At 52.2% G+C, this 27,190-nt stretch overlaps 2 protein-coding genes across 4 annotated transcripts; one reads left to right on the forward strand and one right to left on the reverse strand.

The window, feature by feature from the left end:
- Positions 1-3,989: 3,989 nt before the first annotated feature.
- On the forward strand, positions 3,990-19,160 carry ICAM2 (intercellular adhesion molecule 2). Of its 3 annotated transcripts, none has more exons than XM_028087435.2 (5): positions 3,990-4,093; positions 14,338-14,442; positions 16,227-16,490; positions 17,859-18,179; positions 18,824-19,160. In XM_028087435.2, the coding sequence occupies exons 2-5, from the start codon at positions 14,370-14,372 to the stop codon at positions 18,970-18,972; spliced, it is 807 nt and encodes a 268-aa protein (XP_027943236.1). In that variant the 5' UTR covers positions 3,990-4,093; positions 14,338-14,369; the 3' UTR covers positions 18,973-19,160. The 3 variants fall into 3 exon arrangements, with proteins under 3 accessions (XP_027943236.1, XP_027943237.1, XP_087884316.1); XM_028087436.2 differs by lacking the exon at positions 3,990-4,093 and adding an exon at positions 4,527-4,609; XM_088028190.1 differs by lacking the exon at positions 3,990-4,093 and having other exon boundaries at positions 14,320-14,442; positions 18,757-18,841.
- A 1,088-nt stretch (positions 19,161-20,248) lies between these two features.
- PRR29 (proline rich 29) lies at positions 20,249-22,351 on the reverse strand. Its single transcript, XM_088027056.1, has 4 exons — positions 22,292-22,351; positions 21,943-22,018; positions 21,662-21,768; positions 20,249-20,329 (listed from the first exon to the last, which is right to left on the reverse strand). The coding sequence occupies exons 1-4, from the start codon at positions 22,349-22,351 to the stop codon at positions 20,249-20,251; spliced, it is 324 nt and encodes a 107-aa protein (XP_087883182.1).
- Positions 22,352-27,190: the final 4,839 nt, after the last annotated feature.

A 27,190-nucleotide genomic window follows, 5' to 3' on the forward strand; every position in this document is an offset into this window, starting at 1 on the left:
TTTCAGACCGAGCGGCAGGACCCCGTCACTTTGACCACTAGGTGGCACCCGTGTGCAGCCTTGTTTCCGGCTGGGCCAGCAGCGTCTGGCGTTGTCCCCTGTCCTGGGTGTGGCTCCTATTCCTCCTCCCAAGTCTACGGGGCCGCCCCCCATGAGATGCGACTGGGATCCAAAAAGAAGGCCAAAGGACCTGGTGTTGTAAACAACTCAAGTCCTTCATGAAAGTAATGCATATTCACAAGTTCTTCTCACTCGAGCATTAACATGCAACATACTATGGACCAGCCCTTCCTTCTCTGGGGATGATCTTGGGGTCTGACATTCTCTGGATCCACGCGGTAGTCAAGACAGGTACTAGGGTGTCCTTGAGCTCAACTACAGGGACACGGATAGGTGCATGTCCAGGCACCAGTGGTAACAAGTACCATAAACATGGTCCAGTGCTTATCATGTCCCAGACTCTGAGTCAGTGTTTTACAAATCATCAAATTTATTCCACCCAGAAGCCCTTCGAGGGGGCTCTAAGGTGGGCAAGAGGACCTTAGAGCTTAGATGTGGCATCCCAATTGCCTGGAATAACCTTTGTGTGGCCTCTTGTTACCACTGCATGCCAGCTCAAAGGACCACCCACCGACTACTCAGCTCAACATCCATATAGAGTAAGCACAGCAGAAATGTTGGCTGTCAGTATTTTCTGCATGTTACAGATAGGCAAAATGAAGCTCGGAGAAGTTAGGCAACTTGCCCAATGTCACACAGCCGGCAGGGAGCTGTGCAGAGAATCAAACACAGGTCCTTGTAAATGTACTCCGCCAGAATGACCCCACAGTCTCCACCCTTCGGCCTGTAGGCCGCTGAGTCTATGAAGAAATGCCGTCCAAGGACTTGGTCAGCATTTCTACTCTGAATCTGTTTCTACCTATAGTTGCAACTCCCTTGACTTTATTTAAATGGAGAGCATTTTCTCATTCTTGCTAAAACAGTGTGGTCTCGGCACCAGCAGCATCAGCATCACCCGGGAACTTTTAGGAATACAAATTCTCAGGCCTCATGCCAGACCAGCTGACTCAGCAACTCTGGGCATGGGATCCTCCATGCTTATGCATGCTAAAATTTGAGGGCACTCGCTCTTGTCTCATAAAACCAAGTCCCTAAGCTTAATTAAGTCCAACAAGCATTTCCCGAGCATGTTCTTGGTGGCTCAGAGAAGAGGGCACCAGAAACCTAGCAGTGAAGGGAAGGAAATAGACACGAAATGGGACCTGCCCCAGAAGCTACAAAATGGTGGGGGGCAGAGACAGGGGTTGGGGGGTTGCAGGTCAGGGATGGACCCAAATGAGGCATCAGAACTGTCTGCACAGCTCTTAACACAGGCACACGGGGTTATAATCAGACAGTTCTGAGGTGGGTTCAGCATCTCTACTGCTAAAAGCTGCCTTATCTGAGATGGCTTTGGGGGCTTCACAGCCAGGCTTCAGTCAAGCTTGGCATTGAGGTGGAGTCTGATACTGTTTGCAGTACAAAAGATGTCACCCACCCTTCTGGAGGGACTGCCTTGGCCTTTCCCTTCCTCGGCTCATTTTTGGGGACTTGCAGAACACTTTGTTGCCTCTTCATGCACCTTCTGTGCTCTGTGCCCCCAACTGACCCCTGCACTTCCCAATGCACCAAACGGGACCATGCCTTCATGCCTCTGCTCCTGCTTTCTTGTGGACTTTTCACCCACGTTTCTGCTTTTCCACCCCGTGTGCTGGTGGCTCAGCATTGTGCACCTTGGAATTACCTGGAGAGCTTAAAAAACAGAGTATATACATACACCAGATGCAACTGTTACAATGTGCAATGTTTGAGACATACTAAAAATAATGTATCTGAAATTCCAATTTCACTGTATTTTAGGAGAGTCAGAAGCAGGACTGGGGACCAACCAGGTCTAGATGCCCCCTGGACAGCGGATGGGTTGATAAGAGCCTGTAAATGCCGGGGCTCAAGCCTACTTCCCAAGCCCTTTCTCTCATTAACTCCCCCTCTGAAAGCAAGCTTGGGTCCTCAAGGTCGCACTCAGCCATCAGGGAAGTCTTGCCGGCCTCCCGCCCTCCCCCCAGTACCAGGTTATTACAGTTATTTCAGTCCTGGTTCTGATTAGTGATTCTGGGGCCTGATGCCTCGTGAGCCACAGACCCCACATATCAGACAACCCATGCATTCCCCCTCTTTACTCCCCTGGCCCAGGGAATGCCCAAACGCAGCAAGATGCTGTCTCTGACAAAACAAAGCAAGTCTGAATTAGGAAGGAACCATATGTGACGCACAGCAATCTATAGTGAACTGCTTACACGCTTGTATTTTCCTCAGTACAATGCGATTTCACTTTCACCAACTGAGAATTTGAAAAGCAATTACCAAAATGCTGTATTACTTCCCAAAGCTCGAACCAAAATGCATGTGGAGATGTTCTCAAACATTGATGTCTTTTCACCCGCCCTCTTTTTGTGGAAACCCAGCACCAAATTAAGCCACTGGTACCAGAGCCAATCCAAGCAATGGGCAATTTTATTCTGGAACATTTCTTGGTTGACTGATCAGTTTCTCTGGCATGATTCATGGTTTCTTATTCTGCACTCTGGTTGCACAGGGCAGAAACCAGCTGAAACTGGCTTAAGCAAAAATGGCAAAAGGATAGGCTCATGGAAACCAATCTTCAGGAATAGGCTTCAGGAATGGCTGGAACCAGGGGCTGGAACACCATCAGAACGTTTTCACCTCTTCTCTGTGCATTTTGACCTCTTCACCTTCTGCAGATCCCCCTTCTCCTTTGACTGGGGGGATAGCCTCAGGTAGCATCTGTCCTCCGACTTCTGCAACCAGGCAGAAAAAAGGCTCTTCCCCCAACTTGTTAAACACCACCACCACGACAAACCCTCAAGGTAAGACCTGAAGGTGGGGTACCATGATGCCAATCTTGGACCAATCATTTGGCAGGAAAGTGTGGTCGAGTTGGAGGACAGAAGTTCCCTAGAAAACCTTCCAAAGTAGAGAAAGAAGGGGTTCCGCTCAAAAAGGACCAAGTCCAGCATAACTCCTGGGGAAATTGCAAGTGGGACATGCATCCTAATTTGTGTCTATGACAGATGCCATCAAAAGTTTCAAGTCACATGGGCTCCTCCAAGCTTTGGGCCTTGATGCCCTCCCACCCAACATCCCACATTGGCTTTGTTTCCGCCAGCAGTATGACAGAGAGATTCCAAAAAGAACTTTTGTGAAGATGCTGATGCACAAAAATACCAAGAGAGATTGTTCCAGAAGCAGCAGACCCTCAGTGTTTGTGGCCTTGACTGCCCTGTGGTCTCTCACGTGGTCTAATTTGTGACTTTGCTAAGCCAGGAATTTAAATGGTATGTGGGGCTGGCTTGTGGAAGCAAGATCCCCTGCCTGTGTGTGAGCCGAGCTGGCTGCCCAGCACCCACCTCTGCACCTGGCTTTGATACTTTCTGCCTATTGGTACAAAACCACTCTGCTAGAGTAGGGTTTTTTTGTTTTTTTGTTTTTTTTTAATTGCTGGGCGAGGTGGCAAATGTGGCAAGATCTGAGAAAGCAATGGTTCTTAGTCACAAATAGAAGTTTCTCATGGCAGGGCATGTCAGGGGAAAACCCAGCTCTGTGACAGTGACTAGCCTCCTGCAGGGGGACAATAGGGGATTCTTCCTGGAACTGTCCATCAAAGGCCCCCAGCAGTGTAGACGCTGCATATCCAAAGAGAGTAGGGGGACAGCATACGGCAGTTCCTCAGAAACTTGCACCTAGAACTATCCTATGACTCGGTAATTCCGCTTATGGGGGCTACACCTTGCAGAGCTGAAAGCAGGGCCTCGAGGATGTATCTGTGCCCACGCTCATAGCAGCCTGATGCACAGTAGCCAAAAGGCGGGAGGAACGCAGGTGTCCATCAACCAATGAATGGATAAAGAACGACTGCACAGGCGGCCAAGTGTTACTCAGCCTTAAAAAGGAAGCAGATTCTGACACCAACTCTGACCCGGATGGTCCTTGAGGACATCCGGTGAAGTGAAGCAAGCCAGTCACAAAAGGACAGGTACTGTAGGCTCCTATTGCTATGTGGTTCCTGGTGTAATGGGATTTGTACAGAGGGAACAGTGGTTGCCAGGGGCTGGGAGGGGGCAGGAACCAGGAGTTAGTGTTTAATGGGACAGAGTTTCGCTTTGGGAAGATGACAATGCTTTGGAGGTGGGCGGCGGTGATGGTGGCAGGACAGTGCGAATGTACCCGAAGGCCACAGCACAGTGCCCTAAAAGTGGTTAGCATGGTACCTTTTCTGTTGTGTGGATTTTGCCACCGTTTAAAAAAAATACAAACAGGAGTGGTCTGAAAGTGAGGTTCGTCTGAGTGGGGAGCCTGCCACAGGAAAGCACATGACTTGGGCGTGAGGAGGGAGGGAGGAGTCTGAATTCACACACGCAGAGAGAGCCACACGACCACAGAAGTGGGAGCACCTTGTCCCCTTCGCCGCTCCGGCCGCAGGACCCCAGCTGCCCTGCGTCCCCGCCCCCCGCCCCACCCAGCACGGTCCTCCCATCCGCAGCGACTACGGGTAAGGTCACGCCTCTCCCTTCCCTCTCGGCAGCCTGGAAGGGGTTTCCCACGGACTGTCAAGGCCCGACTTCTAGTTCCTTCCCCTTTCTTGGCCTGTTTCCCTGGCTAAAGCGGGCAGAGACCCCCAGAGTTCCTTCTGGGCCGCTGTTCCCTGCCGGGTAAAGCTCCCCCCTGTCATCTCTGAGTTCACGAGTTTATTGACCTTGCTTTTATGGTTGTTTCCTGTGTTTGTCCTGTTTCCTCTCCTGTTCTGTCATCAGGTGACAGATTTAGAAGCAAGGGGCTGCCTTCTGGCCCATGGGCCCACGTGGATAAGGCCTGAGCCATCTGCGCTGTGCTCTGAGCGGATGCAGAGAGAAAGGGATGGTCCCCTTCCTCTGAGGATTGCATCTGGGATTCCTGATGAATCTCTCTTCTAACTTTCTTACTATAGGTCACACAGGTTTTGCTAGTTTATTCCTCTTTTACTGCTACTGTAAATGGTGTGCTTTTAAAATTTCATTATTGTATGTTACTGATAGACATAAAAGCAACTTATTTTTTGGATCTTGATCTGATAGCTAGTTGCCTTGCTAAAGTCCCTTGTTGTTTTGAATCATTTGTCTGGTCATTCTTTTGGGTTTTCTACCCAGGCAGTCATATCATATGGAAATACTGATAGTTTATCTAGGACCTCTGGAGCAATGTTAAAAATAGCAGAGATAGTGGGCATCCCCATCTTGTTCCTGCTTTTATAGAAAATGCTCCTAAGATTTACTCATTAAATATAATATATGCATAGCCTTTTTGTAAATTCTCTTTACCAGTTTAAAGAAGTTTCCTTGGGGCGCCTGGGTGTCTCGGATGGTTAAGCGTCTGCCTTCAGCTCAGCTCATGATCCCGGGGTCGTGGGATCGAGCCCCGCATCGGGCTCCTGGCTCTGCAGGAAGCCTGCTTCTCCCTCTCCCTCTCCCCCTGCTCATGCTCTCTCTCTCTCTGTACCTCTGTGTCTCAAATGAATTAATAATAAAAAAAAATCTTTAAACATAAGAAAAATAAAAAAATAAAGAAGTTTCCTTCTAGGGGTGCCTGGCGGGCTCAGTCAATGGAGCATGTGACTCTTGATCTCCAGGGTTTCCTTCCAATCTGCTAAGATCTTTTTCATGAAACGATATTGAATGTTCTCTTTTTTTTTCTGGATGATCCTATGTTTTTCTTCTTAAATCTGTTAATATAAGTTTTTAGTTTGAGCTCCTCTAAAGGCAGAGCCTGGAACAAGGACTTGGGTTCAGGTAGGTTATTTAAGAGGTGATTCCAGAAAGCTGGCAGTGAAAGAGCAGGGGGATCTGAGAGGGGAAGGAAGAAAAGCCTATTAAAGGTGCTTGACTGAGGTCATGGATGCAGGCAAAGGGCGCTTGACTCTCTGCAACCTTGTAGAATCCTGCTAGATGCCTCCTATAGGTGCCCAAGGGGAAGGAAGAGGCTGGAGCTCACATCCTGCAGCTCCTGTCCTTCACTGATTGAGGGCTGCATCTTAGGGAACTTCTCTCCCACTTTTGGGAAACACTTAGCAGGCTGATAAGTGGCTTCTAAAGCATTGAAGAAGACCCTGAGGCAAGAAGCAAAAAGAAACATGGTATAAAGTTGAGGTGGGACACTGCAGGGTAAGGTAAGTCTAAGCTTGCATGAAATTATCTGCATTAATTTCTGCTGATATCAGAGAAGGGCAGAAGTGATGTGACATAGAGCACCAAAGTCTTCTATTACCAACATAATAAATGATATCTGTAGGTTCTCTTCTATTTTTTTTAAAGATTTTGTTTATTTATTCATGAGAGACAGAGAGAGAGAGAGAGAGAGAGAGGCAGATGGAGAAGCAGGCTCCCAAGGAGCAGGGAGCCCCATGCGGGACTCGATCCCAGGACCCTGGGATCATAACCTGAGCTGAAGGCAGACACTTAACCATCTGAGCCACCCAGGCGCCTGGTTCCCTTCTATTGTTAAACAACTTTTGCATACCCAAGATAAGCTCAATTTGGATGTGATATATATATATTTACACACTGCTAGATTTGGTTGGCTAGCATTTTTCGTATAATTGTTGCATCTATATTCATGAGTGAGTTTGGCCTCTAATCTTTCCTTCTCATCCTGTACTGGTCTCATTTTGATGTTAAGGTTAAGGTTACCCTGGCCTCATAGAAAGAGTTAGCGTTCCTGCTTTTTCCATTCTCAGGGAGAGTTTTCATAAAATTAGAACCATCTTTACTTAAACTTGCATAACACTATCTGGACCAGGTATTTTCTTTGTGGGAAGATTTTAAATTATGGATTCAGTTTCTTTAATAGTTATAGAACCATTTCGGACTTTTTATTTCTTCTCAAATCAAGTTTGGTAAGTTATATTTTTCTAAGATTTGGTCTGCTTTGTTTCATTTTTTTGGCATAAGTCATTTATAGTCTTTTAAAATTTTTAATTGTGGTAAAATACACATACCATAAAATTTACCATCTTAACCATTTTTCAGTGTAGAATTGGTTGTGTTAAGTGTATTCACATTGTTTGGCAGCCAACCCCAGAGTGTTTTCATCTTGCAAAACTGAAACTATGCCGATGAAGCAGTTCACTTCCCCTCCCCTAATCACTGGCAACCACGCCGACCTTCTGTTTCTATAAATTTGTACTGTCTTCATTGTAATCCTGTAGCTATGTTCCCATTGTCATTCCTAATACTGGTGACTTGTACCTTCTTTTGTTTATAAGTAGATTTCACCAGAGATTTGCCTATACTATTAGTTTCTCCAAAGAACTTTTGGTTTTATTAATCCTGTCTACCACATCTTTGTTTTCTATTTTGTTGGGTTTTGCTCTTTATTACTCCATTTTGTATTTACTTTGCTGTTCTGTTTACATTGATTTCTGCTCTGATCTTTACTCCCTTTTGAGTCACTTTCAGGTTTTCTTTGCTGTTCTTTTTCTAACTTCTTGACTACATACTAAGATTGAATACTTATTTCTGACTTTTTTTCTAATACAAGCATTCAAGCCTATCCATTTCCTTTGAAGTGCCATTTTTGATGTATCCCAGGCATTTTAATATATCACTCAATGCGAAGATTTTTTTTAAAGATTTTATTTATTTACTTGAGAGGGAGAGAATGAGAGATAGAGAGCACGAGAGGGAAGAGGGTCAGAGGGAGAAGCAGACTCCCCGCTGAGCAGGGAGCCCGACTCAGGACTCGATCCCGGGACTCCAGGATCATGACCTGAGCTGAACGCAGTTGCTTAACCAACTGAGCCACCCAGGCGCCCAATGCGAAGATTTTTAAAACATGCCATTACAATTTCTTCTCTGACCCATGTGTCAGAGGATGTTTTCACATTACCGAGTATATGGGGCTGTAAAGCCTTTTTTTTTTTTTTAAGATTTTATTTATTTATTTGAGAGAGACAGAGATAGCGAGAGAGAGCACGGGTGGGGAGGAGAGGGAGAAGCAGCCTCCCCACCGAGCGAGGAGCTCGATGCAGGACTCGATCCTAGGACCCTGGGATCATGACCTGAGCCCAAGGCAGATGCTTAACCTACTGTGCCACCCAGGCTCCCTAAAGCCTATCTTTTTGAAGAGTTTGTGTTCTCTAATTTAGAGGTGCAGATCGAGCTTTTTTAAATTATGTGTTTCATCTCATCCACTTATTTACACTCTTGTTTGGTGGCTTCATTATTCCTAATTGAGAGACATGTATTATAATTCCTTGCTATAATGATGGTTTTATCTCTTTGTGGTTCTTGCAAGGCAGATGCTTACAAATTTAGAAGAATTATAACTTTCTGGTGATCTGTCCCTTTAATCCAGGCATTCATGCTATCCCTCATAATATTTTTGTCTTAGAAGTTCTCTTTCTCTGATATGAACAGAACTTTCCCAGCTTTCTTTTGGTTAGTGTTTGCCGGGTATATTCTTTCCCATCCTTTGACTTTCAACCATTCCATACTCTTATGCCTTAGGTGTGTCTCATAAATACCAGAGAACTGGGTTTTGTGGGTTTAAGATTTTATTTATTTGTTTGAGAGAGAGAGAGAGAGAGCATGAGCAGGGGGAGGGGGAGAGGGAGAGGGAGAGGAAGACGCAGACTCCCTGCTGAGCAGGGAGCCCAATGCAGGACTCGATCCCAGGACTCTGGGATCATGACCTGAGCCAAAGGCAGACAGACGCTCAACAGACTGAGCCACCCAGGCACCCTGGGTTTTGTGTTTTCATGTTTTAAAAATCCAATCTGAGATGAGAATTTAGGAATGACCGAGTCCACAACTTCCACTACGCTCTACTGAGTAAGAATTGAGTTTAAAAACCTGCATTTTCAACAAGTTGACAAGAACCTTAATCCAGAAGTTTCTCTTTTGAGGTTGTGTGTTTGAGCTACTTATAGAAATAGACTTTATTTTTTTAGAGTAGTTTTATCTTCATAACAAAACATAAAACAGCCCCCACGCATGCACAGCCTCCCCTGTTGTCAACACCTCCCACCAGAGTGGTCCACCTGTTACGTTCAGTGATGCTACATGGACACACCCTTAGCACCCGAAGTCCACAGTTACATTAGCGTTCACTCTTGGTGTTGTACATTCTATGCCCTAAAAATCCTCTGTTCTCTGCCTATTCACCCTTCCCTCTGCCCCAACCCCCGGCAACCACTGATCTTGCCTAAGTTCTCATCTCGCTCTATCACTTAATAGCTCCATGACCTGTGTACATGAGTAATTCACCTAAGCCCCACTTCTCAAATGCATAATCAGAATGCAGAATGGTTCCTTATTTTTGTGGTTCATTATTTTTGTATGAAAATTAAATAAAACAATGTATTAAAACCTCACTTCAGTCCCTAACAGAGAATACACATCAATGAAATGTTCGTTTCCCATTCCTTCCCCCCACCCCCTTCACTTAGTAATTGGAAATCAAGTTTTGCTGAGAAAAGGCAAAGGGATGTTCCCTTGTGACAGGGTGTATCACCAGAAATCTAAGCAGGGGAGGACACAAGAGGTTACTGCCTCCCAAACCCTCTCTCTCCAACTTGGAAAGTCCCTCCCTTTCTGCTTCCTGTCAGGAGGGTTCCCATCCATACGTTATCTGTCTTCTCCATCCAACACCCCTGACCTACATCTGACAAACGTGCAGGTGTGCTCGGTCTTTAAGCTGTCCAGGAGCTAAAGTGACTCAGAACCAAGTTGTGTGTGCAGGAAGAGCATGGCACCAGGGGGAATCGTGATCCAGGTCATGCAAGTCACATGAGATCTTGTCGTTTCCAAGGGAATCACCCTGAATCCCATTAAAAGTTTGAGGATTTATAAAGGTAGCAGGCCCATGCACTATTCCTCTTCATGGTTGTTCTCTTGTGACTGATTTATGAGTACAAGGCATTGTCTTCGCATTAAATCCAGACACCAGGCAGGAATAGATTCACACAGGGCAAGGATTTTTTTTAATTTTTCTTTTAAGATTTTATTCATAAGTAATCTCTACACCCAATATAGGGCTTGAACTAATGACCCTGAGATTAAGAGTCGCATGCTTCCACTGACTGAGCCAGCCCCCTCAGGGCAAGGATTAAAAAAAAAAAAAAATCTATCTGAAAATCTCTTTTTTTTAACCATAGTTAAGTTTTTCAGCTTTATTGTGATTATTATAAATTTGGACTTCTTAATACCATCTTCTTAAAAATTTACATTTGCCCCTCTTCTTCCATGCTTTTCTCCTTTAATTCTTTTAATTGAAGGTTGCTTGTTTTCATGCCATTTAACCTTCTCTAGTGGTTTAGAACTTAAAAACTCTCTCTGCTGGTTTTTCTTGAAATTTTACCATGCTCATTATAACTTAAAGTACACCCTCCCTCCTGAACAACGCAGAGTTTAGAAAGTTTTTTTTCCCTTTAAATTTTTTGTTATGTTAATCACTATACATTACATCATTAGTTTTTGATGTGATGTTCCATGATTCATTGTTTGTGCATAACACCCAGTGCTCCACGCAGAACGTGCCCTCTTTAATACCCATCACCAGGCTAACCCATCCCCCCACACCCCTCCCCTCTAGAACCCTCAGTTTGTTTTTCAGAGTCCATCGTCTCTCATGGTTCATCTCCCCCTCCGATTTACCCCCCTTCATTCTGCCCCTAGAAACATTGCCAAAGGCAAGGGAAGCAAGGGCAAAAATGAACTTTTGGGATTTCATCAAGATAAAAGCTTTTGCACAGCAAAAGAAACAGTCAACAAAACCAAAAGACAACCGACAGAATGGGAGAAAATATTTGCAAATGACATATCAGATAAAGGGCCAGTACCCAAAATCTATAAAGAACTTATCAAACTCAACACCCAAAGAACAAATAATCCAATCGAGTTTAGAAAGTTTTTAACTATAATCCTCTCTTAAATATTATTGCCCAGTATTTTAGTTTTGAACTTTTTAAGACTTCTCAAATTAAATATGATAAATATTACATATTTATCTTCCATATCTGTTTGCTGTTTTGTTTTCTCATGCTTCCTTCTTGCATAGAAAACTCTCCTGTAATCATTTTTCTTCTGGATGCACATCTTTAAAAATTCCTTTAGTGGAGGTATCTTGGGGGTAAACTCTCTCAGTCTCTGTTTATCTGTCTTTCTCTCACTTTGGTTCTTGAAAGACGGTTTTGTTGGGAACATGAAAGAAGTCACTGGGTTAAGACCCAGACATGACAAAACCCTTCCCCAGCCCTGTGAAGACATGAGTTCACTCTCCAAACCGACACACCGATCTCCATTCCCCTCAAATCCTCTTGTATCTTCCAGAGCAGAGCATCTTAACTCTTCCAGCTTTATTGTCCCCTTCACTGGAGAACTCAGAGACCTAAAGAACAAGGCAGGGAGTATTTGGTGGTAGAACAGCACTCCAAGAAGGAGCACCCGAATTTCTTCTCTCGTCTACATGATAGTCGGTTTCCTCTCATCCCTAGGCAGCTTCTTGGTGACAGGAAGCGTTGGTCTTCCCTCTTCGTTTGGAAGCATCCATCTGGCCTTCTAGGGTCTGATTATCAGGCCCCTGAATCCACCTCATTCCCTCTCCCAGAAGGCCTTGCAGCCTCATGCCAGGACAGCACCCCCGCCCCCCACACTACCTTCCCATTCTGCCCCAAAAGTTCTGTGAGGCAGAACAGGTCTCCAAGTAACTCCCGGTTCACAAGGACCCTGACTCCCACGGGCAGGTTTGAAGGGCCAGGACCTTCCACCCTGGAAAGCACAGAGTCATCACCAGCCCCTCCGCCCAGAGGCCACCCCGTAGCCAGCACGTGACCTGGGACAATTCTGGGTCACCTTCCCTCCATCACTGAGTCAAGTTCCTTTCTATCAGCTTCCTCACTTGCCGGGGGCATAAGTGCGGGCAGCTGCTGGCTCATGGGTGCCCACTGTTAGGATCAGAAAGGGAAGGGCTTGTTCCTACTAGTTCTGGTTCAGAAAGTCCCAGGAAAACCACTGCCCGGGCTTCACTCTGAGGGCCCATCTTTGTGGGGTAAGGGGCCCTGGTTGGCCTTGTTAGGTGTTCAGCCAAGCTCCAAGGCCTGGGGATCAGCAGAGACATCAGCAGGAGAAAGGTACACCGGGCAGACCCAAAAAGAAAGACCCCATCCAATCTTATCTGGGTTGTACACCAAAACAAACTGCTTCTATTCATCTACTCAACCATCCCTCCATCCCTCCATCCATCCTCTTACTGAACAGCTACTCAGCATCAACAAGTTCACCAGGTAGTACCTACCATACCCGCAGTAGAACAGTAAACAGATCTAGAATCAGCTTCTGCTCTGCTGGACAGGCCAATAGGGAGGGAGGGCAAGTTGATGTGTAAGCTATCAGATGCACAGCCACATTCCCATGCCTGGAGATCAAAGAGGAAGTGGTGGGTGGGAACTGGGGCTGAGGGCTTACAGGAGGACCTTGGGCCCCAGAAGCTTCACTTGAACACTGGTGGGGATTGAGTCAGGCTGGCCCAGCTGTGTGTGCAGTTGGGATTCACAGGCACAGACCCTTCCAGAAGATGTTTGGAGAGCTCCCTGGGCATGAGCCACACACGCACACACACACACACACACCACCACCACCACCACCACCATTACCCCTGCCTAGCCCCTTATGGCAAGCCCCTTATACCCCCAGCAATTTCCTTTGACCTTCTGCTGTCTTGCATTTCTCTCACAAGGGTCTCCTGGGCGTGTAGCTTCTAAGAATCCATCCCTTACCCCTGCCCTGTGGGCTTCCTCTCACTCATAAAGACTTCACTCTCTCCTAGGGATGTGACCTTGGCAAGTCAATCACTCTGTGCCTCAGTTTCCCCATTGGTAAGATAGGGACAGTGAGAGTACCTACCTGACAGAGGTAGAGCGCTTCTGACAGTGCTGAGCTGTGGTCAGTTTACTATTGCATTATTTTTGTTATGATTTTTGCTGTTATCGCTCTTATCATCATTATTATTCTGACCCAGTGAAGACCACAGAGTCTCCAGCACAGTAGTGTCTGCTGTCGGAGCCCCGGGGCCGCACCTCAGCCTCCCTGTGGGCTCGAGGAGTGTTCCCTGCAGCGCCACACGGATCAGGTCCCAGGCTGGGGTTACGGCTCGTGCTTTCCTCCATCTTCCGTCTACATCACTCCGAAGCAGTGCCATCCAGGGACGTGCCTGGCTCCAGGCTGACCAGCAGCCCTTGCCCACAGCACACGGTGGTGACAGCCTTTGGCCTCAGTAGCCAAAGAGAAGGGGACAACTTTATTCCACCCTCGTAACCCAGGAACCGAGCTAGGCCTGAGCCCTGAAAATGCTGGGGCACCCCTTGATAAAGCAAGGAGACCCACTCTTCTCCTGCCTCTCCCAGGCCCTGCTGGCCCCCGGGGACTCCTGCCTCTGGGGATTCCCTCAGTAGGTGACAAAGCCTTTCTAGAAACTCACTGCAATGCCTCAGGCCCTGAGCCCCCCTCCCCAGACCAAGGCTCCCTGCCTGGAAGGGTTGGGGGGAGATACCATAAGCCACGCCCTGGAAATGGAGGCTGGGGGTTTGGGCTACAGCCAGACTGACCCCCATTACTCTGTGCCTGGGCTGCTGGGCACTGTCGTGGGAGCTCTTCCCTCAAGTTGTCCCTATCAGCTGAGTCCAGGCGGGATGAGGTTGCAAGCTGGGTGGGTGTTGAGCTTTCAGTAGCCGTGCCAAGGGTGGGGGGCTGTCCACCGGAGCACCTCCACTGCCTGCCCGGGTCTGCTTAGAGAAGCCCAGCTCCCGGCCTGCTTTGCGAAAGAGACAGCATGTCCTGGACAGGCCTGACTTCTGATATTCTCTCCCCAGAAGGGAACTCGATAATGTGTCCTGTGGGATTGGGGGTTCTCAGGTCTGGGGCTTGTAGGCATCATGGTCCTTTGTGCACACACACTGCCCTGAACCCCATGTGCATGCACATCACACATGCATACCCGCCGCTTGCGCTGACCCCTGGAACAGTGGCATGGCGGGAGGCCAGATCATACTCCGGCTTATCAGCTACCTCCCAGCTTCCTCTGCCTGCGTTCCTGCAGGCCTGGAGCTCTGAGAGCTGGCCTTCCACGTGGCTTCCAGAAGACCTCTCAGATAATGAGAGGAAATGTGGTCATCAGCTCATAGAAGACTGGGGTTCCGGGCTACAGCTCCAGGCCACCACTCCCTGACCTGGGTCCACCATCTCCCTCCAGGAGGCCCTCAGCTGTTCCCAGTGAGCCTGTGGATGCCACTCGAGATGTCCCCTTTTGGCTGCTGGGGACTGCCCACCGCCCTTCTTGTCCTGTTCTGCTGCCCAGGTGAGCTGGTACCTGGGGATCCTGACTTGGCATGTGCCAGCCTAGGGGGGGGTGCTGCCTGTCCCCCTGGCTTCAGGCGTGGGAGGTGGGGCTGGTCCTGAAGTCACCGAGGCTTTGAACACAGGGGCAGCCCACCCTGGGCACAGGATGCTCTACCAGCCTGGCTCCCCCATGATCCTGGATGGGGACGTGGGGGGTGGGGAAGCTGGTCTTTTCGACAGCAGGTTGAACAGGCCCCACGGCTGCATGGCCTGTAGAAGTAGCAGGTTGTGGAGGCTGAATGGTGGACTGCGTGGGGGCCTGAGGCAGGAGGGGATGCTGGGGTTCCAGGGAAGGTGAGGGAATGCCCCAGCTGTTCTTCAGATGTGGCCCAGGGACAGCAGGGGGCAGCAGAGGACATGGCCTTTTGACTACTGTCAAAGGGAAGCGAAAACCTCCAGGGAGTCAGGGGACTGTGAAGGGAAACGCTACCATGTGCTCAGCACTCCGTTTTGGACAACCTGCCAGGTGCTTTTCAAGGGCTAGCTCACCACAGCCCTGCAGGAAAGGGATTACTACTCTGTTTGACAGGTGAAGAAAGAGGCTCAGAGGGAGAAAGCACCTCGCCCAGGGTCACCCAGCTGGTACATGGCAAACTCAGGATTCAAATCCAGCTCTGTCTACCTGCAAGGCTCCTTTCTTGCCACTTCATTATATGCCACTCACTGAGCGCTGAGTGGGGACTTGCGGGTGTGGGGGAAGCGCGGGATTGGACCCGCTGTTTGAGATCAAGGACCTTCCGAGTGGGAGCTGGGCTCTGAGGACTCAATCTTGAGGCATCACATACTTGTGGATGTCTGTCACACACAGGGCATTGTGCTAAGCACTGAGGGAAACCTATAAAATCTCAGCCCTGCCTTCTAGAAGCTCTAAAACATCTAAGGGAGAGTTGGCAGGGATATCAATCATTTGCAAAGTGGTCCCATTATCTTCCTGAACTCCTCTCCCCCTGCCTTCCTCCTCACTGAGCTCTAGCTGCCCTGATCTTGCTGTTCCTCAAGCACACCAAGCATGCCCTTGACCCAGGGTCTGAAGGCTGGGAACACCCCCGCTAGCCAGATATCTGCAGGGCTCACACCCACCTCTTTTCGTGCCTGTGCTCAAATGTCAATGCCTTGGTGAGGCCCGTGCTGACCACCCTATTAAAATGGCAACTCCACCCCATTCCTGTTTCCTGCCCCAGGCACTGATCACCGTCAGACAGGGCTGGGTATTTCACTTGTTGATTATTGTCTGTCCCCTTCATGATCAAGGGAGCTCTGCAAGGGCAGGGTTTGGTCTGCTTTGGTCACTGCTGTGTCGTCAGAGCCTACAACAGGGCCCGGCACACAACAGGTACTCAAAAAGTGTTTGCAGAAGAAAGGAAAGGAGAGAGGAAAAGGTTGAACCCAGGGCCACGGGGGCCCAGAGCACCCAGTCCACCTCCGTCTCTGAGAGGCCTTCATGGAGGAGGGGACATTTGGACTGGGCTTTGAAGGTCGCATAGGATCCCTCTGCATGGAGATGGAAGACATGCACGGAGGAGACTCATCTGAAGGTGGTGGGCTGGAGGAAGAGCTGTGGGGTCGCCTCCGCGGTTTGGACATGGGGCGATACATAAGGCCTGACCAACGGGACAGTAGCAGACGGGCCATCTCTGGCCTATCTTCTTGGGCACCTGCCCCGTGATCAGACTGCCGGCGGTGGGCAGGCCCACTGGGCAGGGCAGCAGACACGTTTGCTGCCCAGTCTTTCTGGTCTTCCAGGGTCTGGTGAGGGGTTTGAGGTGCACATGTATCCGGAGCAGCTTGTGGTGGAGCCCGGAGGGTCCAAGTTGATCAACTGTAGCACCAGCTGTGCCCAGCCACAGACCGGTGGCCTGGAGACCGCCCTAACCAAGACCCTGCTGGAGTCGGGAGCTCAGTGGAAGCAGTACTTGATCTCCAACATCTCCCGGGACACAGTCATCCACTGCTACTTCACCTGCTTCGGGAATCAGAAGTTAAAGAGTCTCAACATCAGCGTGGTCTGTGAGTGCCGCCCTGCGGGGCCCTCCTCCCCAGGGCCGAGCCCGTGTCTACTGACTGTTTGCAGAGCAGCTCTGGTACTGCTCCTGGGCACTCGCTTTGGCCCCCACCTCCCTGGGCTCCTGGGGGGGGACGCCGGCCATGGGCTCAGAGTCTGCTCACACCCTTCATTGGACTCCGTGAGCCTGCTGGCCACACCACCTCCGAGGCTTGCTCAGAGGACAGTCCAAGCAAGGTTTGCACCAACTGACAAGTCATTTTCCCGGCAATGCTCACAGTCTCCTCCCCGCTCAGTAGCAGCCCGTCACTGGACAGTCCCCACCCCACCACAAATAGTGGGGCGCCAACAGAAGGGCCGCCATGCTCTCCGGTCGCCCCTTCACCTCATGGAGAGAAGGTTAAGGCATGACTGGTGCTTTTATATTCCTTTTTTTTTTTTTTAAGATTTATTTATTTGAGAGAGCTGGGGAGGGAAGGAAAGGAGAGGGAAAGAGAACATGAGCAGACACAGAGCCGGACACAAGCCTTGCTCTCATAGGCCTGAGATCACAACCTGAGCTGAAACAGAGGGCTGGGTGCTTAACCGACTGAGCCAGCCAGGCACCCCTGCTTTTATATTCCTGAGGGCCCCTGGCAAATGTGTGACCATCACCCATACACACCTGTGCACGGGTCATGGAGACCTTCCCATAGGGCAGGATTCTCTCAACGTCTCGGCACCAAGGGTATGGCTGGGGTCCTCCCCATGACCAGCACAGTGGATCAAGTGAATAGAAAGATGTTCTAAATCCAACATATTACCTTGGGATGATGGGGGCAAGGTATTCTAGTTCGAAAGGGAATCCATGGTACCACTGAGGGCCCTGTCTAATAGATAAGGGATGGCCGGTCTAATTAAGCAAGGCAGGTCTGACTCCAGCCCCCACCCCTTAAGTGGGGACCCCGCAACTCTTGGCCCAGTTCCAGTGAGCACCCCCTTCTTGGTCTCAATACAGTTATCCAGCTGTTTAATACGGAAATTTGTGTTTGATTTCTGGAGACGGAGACAGATCCATTTTTTTTTGTTTGTTTCTGGTTGGCTGTACAATTTCTAGACCTCCGCTTTGTAGACCCCTGGCCACCTCCATTTTGTCGATTCCAGAAAACGTCATGTTGATAACGCTCCCAGCCAATCCATCTTTCACCCTGACCTGCTTCCTCTGTCCTCTCCCTATGCTCTAGAGCAGGCCAGGCCCCAGCCCGCTTCCTCCCCCTGTCCAGCCAAGGCCCCGAGAACGCTGCGGTGCCAGGGGGTGGGCCAGGCCAGAGGGTGGGGGGAACCGCTGGGACTGCACCCCCATCTGACCCGCCCTCCCCTCTCCTTCCCTGCAGACCCTCCACAGCAAGTGCTGCTGAAGCTGCAGCCCGCGTGGGTGGCTGTGGGGAGATCCTTCATCATCGAGTGCCACGTGCCGGCCGTGAAACCCCTTGAGAGCCTCACTCTCACCCTGCTCCATGGCCAGGAGGCCCTGTGCAACAAGACCTTTGCAAGGGGGGACGATAGCATCCGAGAGGCCACGGCCACGCACAACAGCACGGCTCACAGGGAAGACGACCACCACAACTTCTCGTGCCACGCCCACCTGGATCTGCGGTCTCTCGGCGGGGGCATCGTTCACCGTGTCTCTGAGCCCCAGATGCTCAAGGTCTATGGTGAGGGGCGCCCCCCGGATTGGAGGGGTGGGAGAGGGCATTCACTTTCAGTTCCTTAGGGGAAGAAAAAGCCCTCAGCACGCCCGCTGCCAGCCCAGGGGCCAGGCACCCAGGGACCCCACGCTGAATCCCGGGGCTTCCCTCTTGCTCTTCCGGACCTTGACCGAGTCACCCGCCACCCCCGCCCCCTCTGGCCATGGCCCCTCTCTACATTCAGAGGTTGGGCCCAAAGGTCCCCTGGAGCTCTGCTGTTCTGTGACTCTTGATGGCCAAGGTGTTCCCTGTCTTCAGTGAGTTTGGTGGAAGCTCACTCAGCTCTGCCCAGGGCGGGGCTGGGCTGGGACGGCGCCAGGGTGCAGGCCACGGTGGCCAGCATACCTACGCTGGTGCCAAGGGCCGGTGGCCTGGGCCCTGGCCTGCCTTTCCCCGAGATCCTACACCATTAGCCCTTCATCTCTGCAGCCCAGGTGGCTGCAAGGTGGACGGGGCGTGGGTGGGTGACACGCGGACCCTTCCCCCTTGGGCCCTGGCCTGGAGCACGGGCAGGCTCCTGAGACCGCTGCCCCCTCCTGCCCAGAGCCCAGGCCAGACAGCCTGAGACCGCTGCCCCTCCCCCGCTGAGACCGCTGCCCCTCCCCCCTCAGAGCCCAGGCCAGACAACCAGATGGTCGTCATCATCTCCGTCGCGTCGGTGCTGCTGCTCTTGTTCGTGACGTCTGTCCTCCTGTGCTTCGTCTTGGGCCAGCACTGGCGCCAGAGGCGGATGGGCGCCTACGGGGTTCAGGATGCTTAAGTAGGGCCAAAGTTGGGGCCGACTGAGCACAGCCAACATGAGTGGCACGGCCACCGCCGCCGCAGCCCCTGGAACTCAGCGTGACTCCTCGGGACTGTGGTCCGGCCCTGGCTGCAGGACTATAACGAGCAGCCGAGGACATCGGGGTCATTTCCTTTTCTAGTCTGCACATAAACACCTGGACTCAACCCTGTGCCTCCATGTCTTCTCCTGGGATAGAACTCCACGGCCAGGAAAGGCACCCACCGGGCCTGGACTTCTCCCCAGAGGTCTCCCAAGCCTCCCTCCCCCCTCGCCTTCACAGGGGCCTTCCAGAGCCCCAGCCAGCCCAGGCCCTGGGGCGCCCCCGTGCTGACAAGCCCAGGCCCTGGGGTGCCCCCATGCTGACCAGCCCAGGCACCAGACACCCCTCCTCATGGAGCCCTGAGTGACTAATTTCTCCCAAGGGACAGGGACATGGGGGAGACACGCCCTGGCCCAGGAGAGCAGAGAGACGTTCTGTTCCTACTTGGCGCTTGGGGACCTCAGGCCACTCCCAAGCAGGACATGGCTCTGACTTCTTTCTGCCAAAAGAGCCAGCTTCCTTGGGCAAGGGTGGGGCCCAAGGGAACTGGCTCAGCTCCAGGACCCTCTGAGCCAGGCCTCTATCCCATCACTTTAGGCCTTCAGAGAGCCTTGGACAACAAAAGCAGTCCTCCCCTCACCTCCTGCTCTGTCATTAGGCCACCAAGACCCCACCGCACTGGCCCTCCCACACAGGGGTGAGTGGAGGAGGTCGAGCAAGGGAGGGCTCTAGACCCCTAGGCCCCCCCACCGGCGGCTTCCCAGCCCTGGATGATGTTTAGAGGGGTCTGTGCTCCAGGGCAGAGATGAGGCCAGTTCAAGGTCTCCATGTGGTGAAGAAGGTTTTGATTCACCCAGGAGAGGGCCTGGCTGTGGTTGAGGGAGAGGGGGAGGGCTGTCAGGCATGGGTGCAGAGTCGTAGGCACTAGAGGGGCACCTAGGGGCTCCAGGGCTCTTTCCAGCTCTGCGGTGAAGCTGGCAGGGTCCCAGGGCTGGTGTCTGTCCTCACGGTAGGCTCTCAGCATCATAGTAGTCTGGGGAGAGACAGTACCCGTATCTTGGCTCCCTCCTGCATCCCTAGACCCCAAGGAGTGAAAGGGAAACGGACAGGCCAGTTGCCTGCAGCAGTGATGATAGGCACTCCCCCACCCCCAACATGGCCCTCCTGGCCTCCTGACCCATCCCTGGGCCCCACTGCCCCCCTACCCTGCCCCTACCTGAAGCCGGGGGTACATCCGCACCCACAGTGCCTGTGGCACTGGGGGGTGGGGGTGGGGGCACGGTTATGGTTCTTCTGACATAGAGAAAAGAAAAGAAAGACCCCCCCAATCAGAAGTGGTCTCTGGGGTCTCACCCAGAAGTATCTCCAACCCCCCCCCGCCCCCCAGCTCCTGGTGAGCTCTTCCAGCCCAACCCCAGAGCAGGACTCTGGCAATGCCCAGATCCCCCAGCCTCACTTACCCCCCCCTTTTCCCAGAGGCAGGAGGGCAGTGCTGAATCCTGGATGTGTTCTGCAAGTGAGGCTGATGTGAGGGGAGGGAAAGGAAAGGGCCTGGCCAGGGTAGCGAGGGGCCCAGCATGGGCATCGGGCAGGGCAGGTAGTGGTGATGAAACACCAAAGGCCCTTCCTCCTGGGCTTGCATCTCCTCCTCCTCCTCCTGTTGACCCTCCAGGTAGACCTGGGGATTGTGGGAAAGGGGGAGGAGGGATGATGATATGGGAGCCAACGTCCCTACCCCCACTTCTCTGTTCCTCTAATTTCTCCAGAGGAACATCATAAATTGGCTTCCCTGTATTGAGCAGCTAGGTACTTTGGAGATGTCTATTCCTTATTTTGCAGGAGGGAAAACTGAGGCTCAAAGAGGTTGAGCAACTTGTCTAAGGTCATCCAGGTAATAAGTGGCTGAGCAGGGACTGGAAGAATCCAGGTATGACTCCAGAGCAGGTCAGGAGTCCAGTGACCTGCGTCTGGCCTCGCCCCCAGGCCCTGGACCCACCCGTGCCCCATCGGGGAGGTGGGGTGCTCATCCCAGGGGCCCCCCTGAGGGCCATGGTGTGAGGAGTGGTGGCAGCCCCTGCCAGCCTGGATGGTGTACACAACCTGGCCTCCTCCAAGCGGCAAAATCCTACCTGGCTTCCAAGGGCTGATTCTAAGGTCACCTGCTCCTCCAAGGAGCCTTTCCTCATTCCCCAGTGAGTGTGCGCTCATGCCTTGCCCCTCTCCCCGTGCCAGGCGGGTAGAAGTTGCCTTGCATTCATAGTCATTGATTTATTTTTTCACTTGTTCAACAAATATCACTTGAGCCCCTAATAAGTATCGGGCACCCTGCAGACTCCAGGTACATTGGTGCCTGTCCTCCTGGGCCTGCAGTCTAGTAGGGGATGCACTGCAGGGAGACCTCCTTGAAAACACGACCTGAGTGCTCTGGATTTGGGGACTCCCACCCCATGGAGGCTGCTGACTTGGGAGCCTGGCACATAATAGATGCCAAAGGGACCCAGCTGGGTGCCTGCACTGTTGCCTGGTTCGTTTTCTCCAGGATCCACCCCAGATGGATCCCTGCCCTTGGACCTGCAGGCCGGTGGCCCTGGTGGCACACCTCCACCCCACCCCTAGCTGACGCACCTGCGGGTGGCAAGAGGCTGGCCCCGGGTGGAGCGCTGCTGCCACCAGGCCACTCAGCAGCAGCTGGTGCATCTGCGCGTTCTGCAGCAACATCAGTTCCAGCAGGTCTAGGGCGGGGGAGTTAAGCAGGCCCACGCCAGTCCTCCCACTGCCCACCGCTCCACCCCCACCGGCCCCCCCAAAGCCCAGCCCGGGACCCCGCGGAAGGGACGTGCAGCGAGGACGCCCAGAGAATGTGCGAAGCAGAGTGGGGTACAAGGCGGGTGAGCCCCGAGTCTCACCTTCCTTCACTCGGCCCGGCTGCGGGGGCGGCGGTGGGACGGCCCATGTGACAGGCTGCAGGACGGTCACCCAGGGCTGGGGGGAGCCGGAGACTCAGGCGAGGCGGACAAGGGATCAGGACCAACCTCTCCCCAACATCCCCCCGCTGCACCCCGCGAGTGGCCTCCCTCACCCCGCTGGGGCCTCATTTTCCTCCCCGCCAGCCCCGGTTCCCCGAGTCTCCTCCTCTGCGGCTGGGGTCGCTCTCTGCTCCCACTCCACTTCCTCCAGGGGTCGGCCCCTCCACGGACGGCTCCCCAATCTGCCAAGCCCCCAGGCCTCGCCGGTAAAAGCCGGCTCAGCCCTCACCGTCCGGGCTGCACTCTGCGGTTGGGGCTGACCACAGCTCCCTCCAGGGCCGGAGGCCATGCGGGCTCCTGCGGGTCGGGGTTACCTAGGCGACGTGGGCGACGCCAAAGTCTCCTCCCACGCATGCGCAGGTCCCTCCCCGCCTCCGGTGCTCCGGGCTTGCTCTGCTGCGAGGACTCCCTTCCCCAGGAGGCGGGTCGCTCTGCCAGATATCCACCTCCAGCTCCCAGGCCAGGCATCGCGTCTTGCTCCTCGCTGTACCTTCCACCCTTGCGCACCTCCGGGACGAAGCCCTGGGGCGGGGGGCGGCTCATGTTTGTTGAGTGAATGAGTGAGGAGCTGGGGAGACCAGCCCCAAAGCAAACACTTGGTTTTCAGGCCCCAGACTTGGCTAGGGTGATGAGTTAAGCAGGAATAGAACATTCTGTAGGAGCGGACTTGGCGGGGAAAGGCAGGTGAGTGAGGAGGGCAGAAGGTATGTTCTCGGTCATTCTGAATCAGAGGGATGTCCTTTGGGCCAGGAGTGTTTTCTGGAGCAGACCAAGGACAGTTCACAGAAAAGTCTGGGCCCTGGCCAGAAACAGGTGGCTGGCCCCTTGACGCCCCCCTCATGGCCGTTGGCTCCCTCATTCCCGGCTGCCGCTTTGCAGAGGTGGAGAGGCCTGGGGAGATCAGCACCAGGGCCCCCATTATTGTCCCACAGCTGGGAAAAATCACCAAAGCAGGCATTCTTTTGACAGGAAGTTATCAAGGTCTTCCTTGCCTCAGAACAGGTGAGGGAAGAGATCTATTTCGGCAGCTGTGACCATCCTAAGATAGGCCCTGAGCAGCAGTCAAGGAAAATCCAGACAGGAAACTGGGATTAGCACCTGTGAGTTACCCTTCCCCCACCCTCTACTTCTGTTCAGCTCCTCTTCCTGGCAGTCCTGGTATCTAGAACCACAAAGACCATTCCCACCTCCTCTTTTGTGCCTTAGTCCCTGGGAGGGGGCCCGTGGGCTGAGCATTAGCTGTGAGTCTTATAGCTTCAGTGGCCATCAACAAGCTGACATCGGGCAATGCGGTGACAGGCCCTGGGGGGGAGTGGGATTAGCACAGAGGTGCGTCTTTCTGTCTGCATCCTCATTGCAGTAAGAGGGGCAAAACCAGGGGCGCCTGGGTGGCTCAGTTGTTAAGCGTCTGCCTTCGGCTCAGGTCATGATCCCAGGGTCCTGGGATCCGTGGTGGCAGTGGCAGGGAGTGGGCTTCTCCTTCTCCCGCTGCCCCTCCCCCGGCTTGTGCACGCTCTCCCCCCCCCAAAAAGAAAATCTTAAAAAAATAAAAATAAAAACAGCCCAGAGCAGGTTGGAGGCGGCTGTGAAAAACAGACAGGGATTGGTGATTACTTCACTACCTCAGATATAAGCCCGCATGTTGAGCCCACATGTGTTTGGGAAGACAGGGCCGAGGTAAAAACTGCCTGGCTTCTGTGTGCAAGCAGAGTTCCTTGTCGAAGGAAACTAAAGCATTTGCCCTTTGAAGAATGGAAAAACCACACGCGCTTATCTGCCGGAGCTCTTTTGCTTATAGAAGATCTAACGTTAGTCCCACAGTGGAGGAGGTGACTTTCCGGCCACTTGCCTGGCCCACTATTATTTTCTTTGAGGCACTGAACACTCCACCTATTTCCTTTTCATGTTGTCTCCTCCGTGAGGACTCTGGTTCGCATCTTTGTTTTTTTGTTTTACCGGGGTTTTCGTTTGTTTCTGGGTGCCCCACAGCGATATATATTAAAAGTCCTCCCTGTTGCCTCGGTAAATCTATTTCTGGGAATAAACTAAACACCGCAAACGATTTCTCCTCAAGTGTGTTCATCACAGTGTTATTTTTAAGGGTTGAAAATTGAACATACCCAGGGTCCTCTAATAAGGGAATGGTTGTGTAACTGAAGGCAAGTCACTCAAAGAAAGAGTGTGCAGTCATTAAAAAAAAAAAACAAACCCACAAAAAATGAGCTCCTTCCTCTCCTCCTCACATGGGAACGGAGAGAAAAGAAAAGAACTTGGGTGGAAATTTCAGTGTTTCTTCTTGGTACAGATAGGAAGTGCCGAGCAGAGACGGACAACCCGACAGCAGGCCTTTCTCTTGGGCCCAGGTCCTAAGGAGACACTAATGGGAAGGAGGTAGTTACATGACTGACTGGCTATGTTGGGGAGGCCTTGAAAATACCACAGTAAAGAAATTCCATTTTTCTGCTTGGAGGCTCTGACTATGTTGTTTCTCCAAATCGTGACTCTCCTTGTGAGGTGTGTGTGTGTGGTTTTGCCTGACAGGTCCCTGGTGGTACTTTGGGGACTTATAAAGTGTAGATGGAACCAGTGGGGTGCACGGTGGTGCGGACTCAGTTTCAAGGTCCCCCCCAGCCGCCACCAGAATAGAGCTGTGGTATGGAGCCCTAAGCCCCTCCTCTCCCCCACTCCCTGGAATCGGGGTGCCGCCAACCACGGGGGAGCACCGGCTGAAACTCCCAGGAAGTCCCCCTGAGTGAGTGGCTCAGGAAGGAAACTGAGGCCCAGGCGGGGGTGAGGAGCGGGCGGTAGTGGCCAGGACAGGGTACGACAGGGCCAGTTCCTGCAGGTCAGGGTGGGATTTTCTGAAAGGTGGTTCTATTCTGCAGAATTCTTGTGTCTGTGGGCAACTGAAACTCACCCTAAACTAGCCTAAGGAAAAGGGATGCTTTTTGGCTCATGTGATGGGAGAGGACGGTGATGGGGTTTCTCTGTAGTCCCACTGATTCAGGGGTCAAGCAGGGTTTTCTGGTCCCTCTCTCATCTCCCCCCACCTGTGTGTGGTGTTCTCATTCCCTCGTCCTACAGACAGACGCTTTCACTTGGTGGGAGACACACCTCAGGCACCTGCAGACCTACTTCAGTTACTCTACACAAACTCAGAGGATCCTGAGGAGAGATTATCTTTCTTTTGTATGGATATACCTATACCCCCAGGAAGGACGATTGACCCCACCTGTACCACATATCCAGCTTTGGGACCAACCACTGTGGCCAAGAGCATTGGCCAGACCTGGGTGACATGGCCATCTCCATGGCCGAGGTGGGGGTGGGGGAATCAGCAGCCACACCAGAATGACATATTTGGGGTAGGGAAGGAGCAGTTTCCCCAGAGGAAGGATATTGTCATCAAGAGAGGGAGGCATTCCTTCCCCTTGGGCTGTGGGAAAAAGTCATATTTCACATACAGCTTTGGTTTTCCAATCAGCCTTATTCCTAGTCCCAATGACACCTTGTGCAAATGAGAAAAATTAGCCCTGTCCTCTAGACAGTTTGCTACCATCTGCTACACAATTATCATCTTAAATACACGAATCTATAATGATTACAAATGTGATGGGTGCCCAGAACTGTACAGTGTACAACCCAGACAACCGAATGCAACAGCCCTCCACCCCCTTCATATGTTACAATTCCCTTCAATTACTTCAACCCCTCATTAAAGAAATTCTTACCCCATAGAGCTCTAGGCAGTGCCCAGGTAGAGACCATAAATGGGAATGACGGCTGCCTGCCCACCTCCCTCCTCTGGTGCCCACAGACAGGGAGGAGTGAGCTACCAAGGGGACAGTAACTAGCAGCAAAGCAAACTGGAGCCACAGCAGGGCCCTGAGTGGTGACAGGGGCCCCAGGGAACAGTTCCAGGGAGACAGCTTGGGAAGGAAGACACAAAATGTGTGCTTTCCCTCTGAGAGCTAGAAGAAGATCCTTACACAGAGGAGGCAGGGGTGCGCGGACACCTGGATCACATCAGCAGTAAAACCATATGGAAAGTGTGTGTCAGAAAGGTGTGTGAGCCAAGCAGCATAAGAACTGTGCACAGAGAACACCAGCTTCACATCTGTAGGTTTGGGAGACCCACCTCTGAGGGTGTGAAGTGACTCACCTGGGGTGAGCTGTGGGCAGTTGCAGGCAGAGCAGAAACTTCTCAGACCACAGCCAGGCCTGGCCGCCGAGGAGGTGCTCGACAAGACTGAGGCTGGGTCCACCGAGGGTCGCTGGGAGGACAGATGCCATCCAGCCTCACACTGAGGGCGACCACTCCCCAGGCCTCCCTGGGTCCCTCACAAAGGCCACTCTGTCCTGGGCCCAGCTCAGCTGGAGCTCTGGCTACCAGAAAAGATGGCATCAGGGACGGGCGTGGGACACTGGGGGGAGCAACGCAGGGAGCTTTGGGGCACAGTGACTCTGGGTTCAGCCCGGGTTTCTCTTGTCTGCCTGGGGCAAGCTCGGTGGGCGAGCTGGGAGATGGGTCATTTCACAACAGCTCCACTAGGGGTCATCACAGCCCCTGAATGGAGGGGGGCAGGGGGCTAAACCCACCTCATCCTCCCCCCCCACTCCAGCCCACCCTCCCCTCCCCAAGCTCTGAGGGACAGATATCTAGCCAGTGGGATGGTGGCAGGGGCCGGGGGGGGAGTGGTGGTGGAGAAATAACTCTTGAGACTTCTGTGTTGTCCCTTGACAGTTGGGTGTGTGTAGGGGTGTGTGTGTGTGTACAGGCAGGCATACACTTAATGAAAATCCAGTGACCATAGGTACACACAGATGGCCCTGTGCGTGTGTGAGCGGGAACGTGGACAGAGACTCAGACAACGGTACAGATATAAGGAACGTGCACGGACATGCGTGAATGCCTGAGCGTGACCGTGGGTATGGGTGTGTGCACACACAGACACGCGTGCGATAAAACTCTAGCATTCGTGCTCCCCTGGGCAGGAGAGTAGCTACGCCTGTATGTATATAATAATACAAGTATACACACGAGCTGATGTGAGTGTGGGAGTGTGTTTGCGCGAGCAATAAGCATGTGTGGGAACGGGGGTAAGGCACAGTGGAAGGGTTTGTGTGG

The sequence above is a fragment of the Eumetopias jubatus genome, unplaced genomic scaffold (assembly GCF_037043125.1).
Source record: "Eumetopias jubatus isolate StellerSeaLion01/CBP00866 unplaced genomic scaffold, mEumJub1_p1.0 scaffold_10, whole genome shotgun sequence".
In the NCBI taxonomy this organism is placed as follows: Eukaryota; Metazoa; Chordata; class Mammalia; order Carnivora; family Otariidae; genus Eumetopias; species Eumetopias jubatus.

Bases quoted from the DNA above. Each gene is read 5' to 3' on its own strand.
- ICAM2 (XM_028087435.2), top strand. From the start codon at position 14,370: ATGCCACTCGAGATGTCCCCTTTTGGCTGCTGGGGACTGCCCACCGCC. The intron at 14,443-16,226 runs GTGAGCTGGTAC...CTGGTCTTCCAG, and splicing joins TGTCCTGTTCTGCTGCCCAG to GGTCTGGTGAGGGGTTTGAG. The intron at 18,180-18,823 runs GTGAGGGGCGCC...CTCCCCCCTCAG, and splicing joins CCAGATGCTCAAGGTCTATG to AGCCCAGGCCAGACAACCAG.
- PRR29 (XM_088027056.1), bottom strand. From the start codon at position 22,351: ATGGCCTCCGGCCCTGGAGGGAGCTGTGGTCAGCCCCAACCGCAGAGT. The intron at 21,769-21,942 runs GTGAGACTCGGG...CCCCCGCCCTAG, and splicing joins GCCGGGCCGAGTGAAGGAAG to ACCTGCTGGAACTGATGTTG. The intron at 20,330-21,661 runs GTGCGTCAGCTA...TCTCTATGTCAG, and splicing joins CAGCCTCTTGCCACCCGCAG to AAGAACCATAACCGTGCCCC.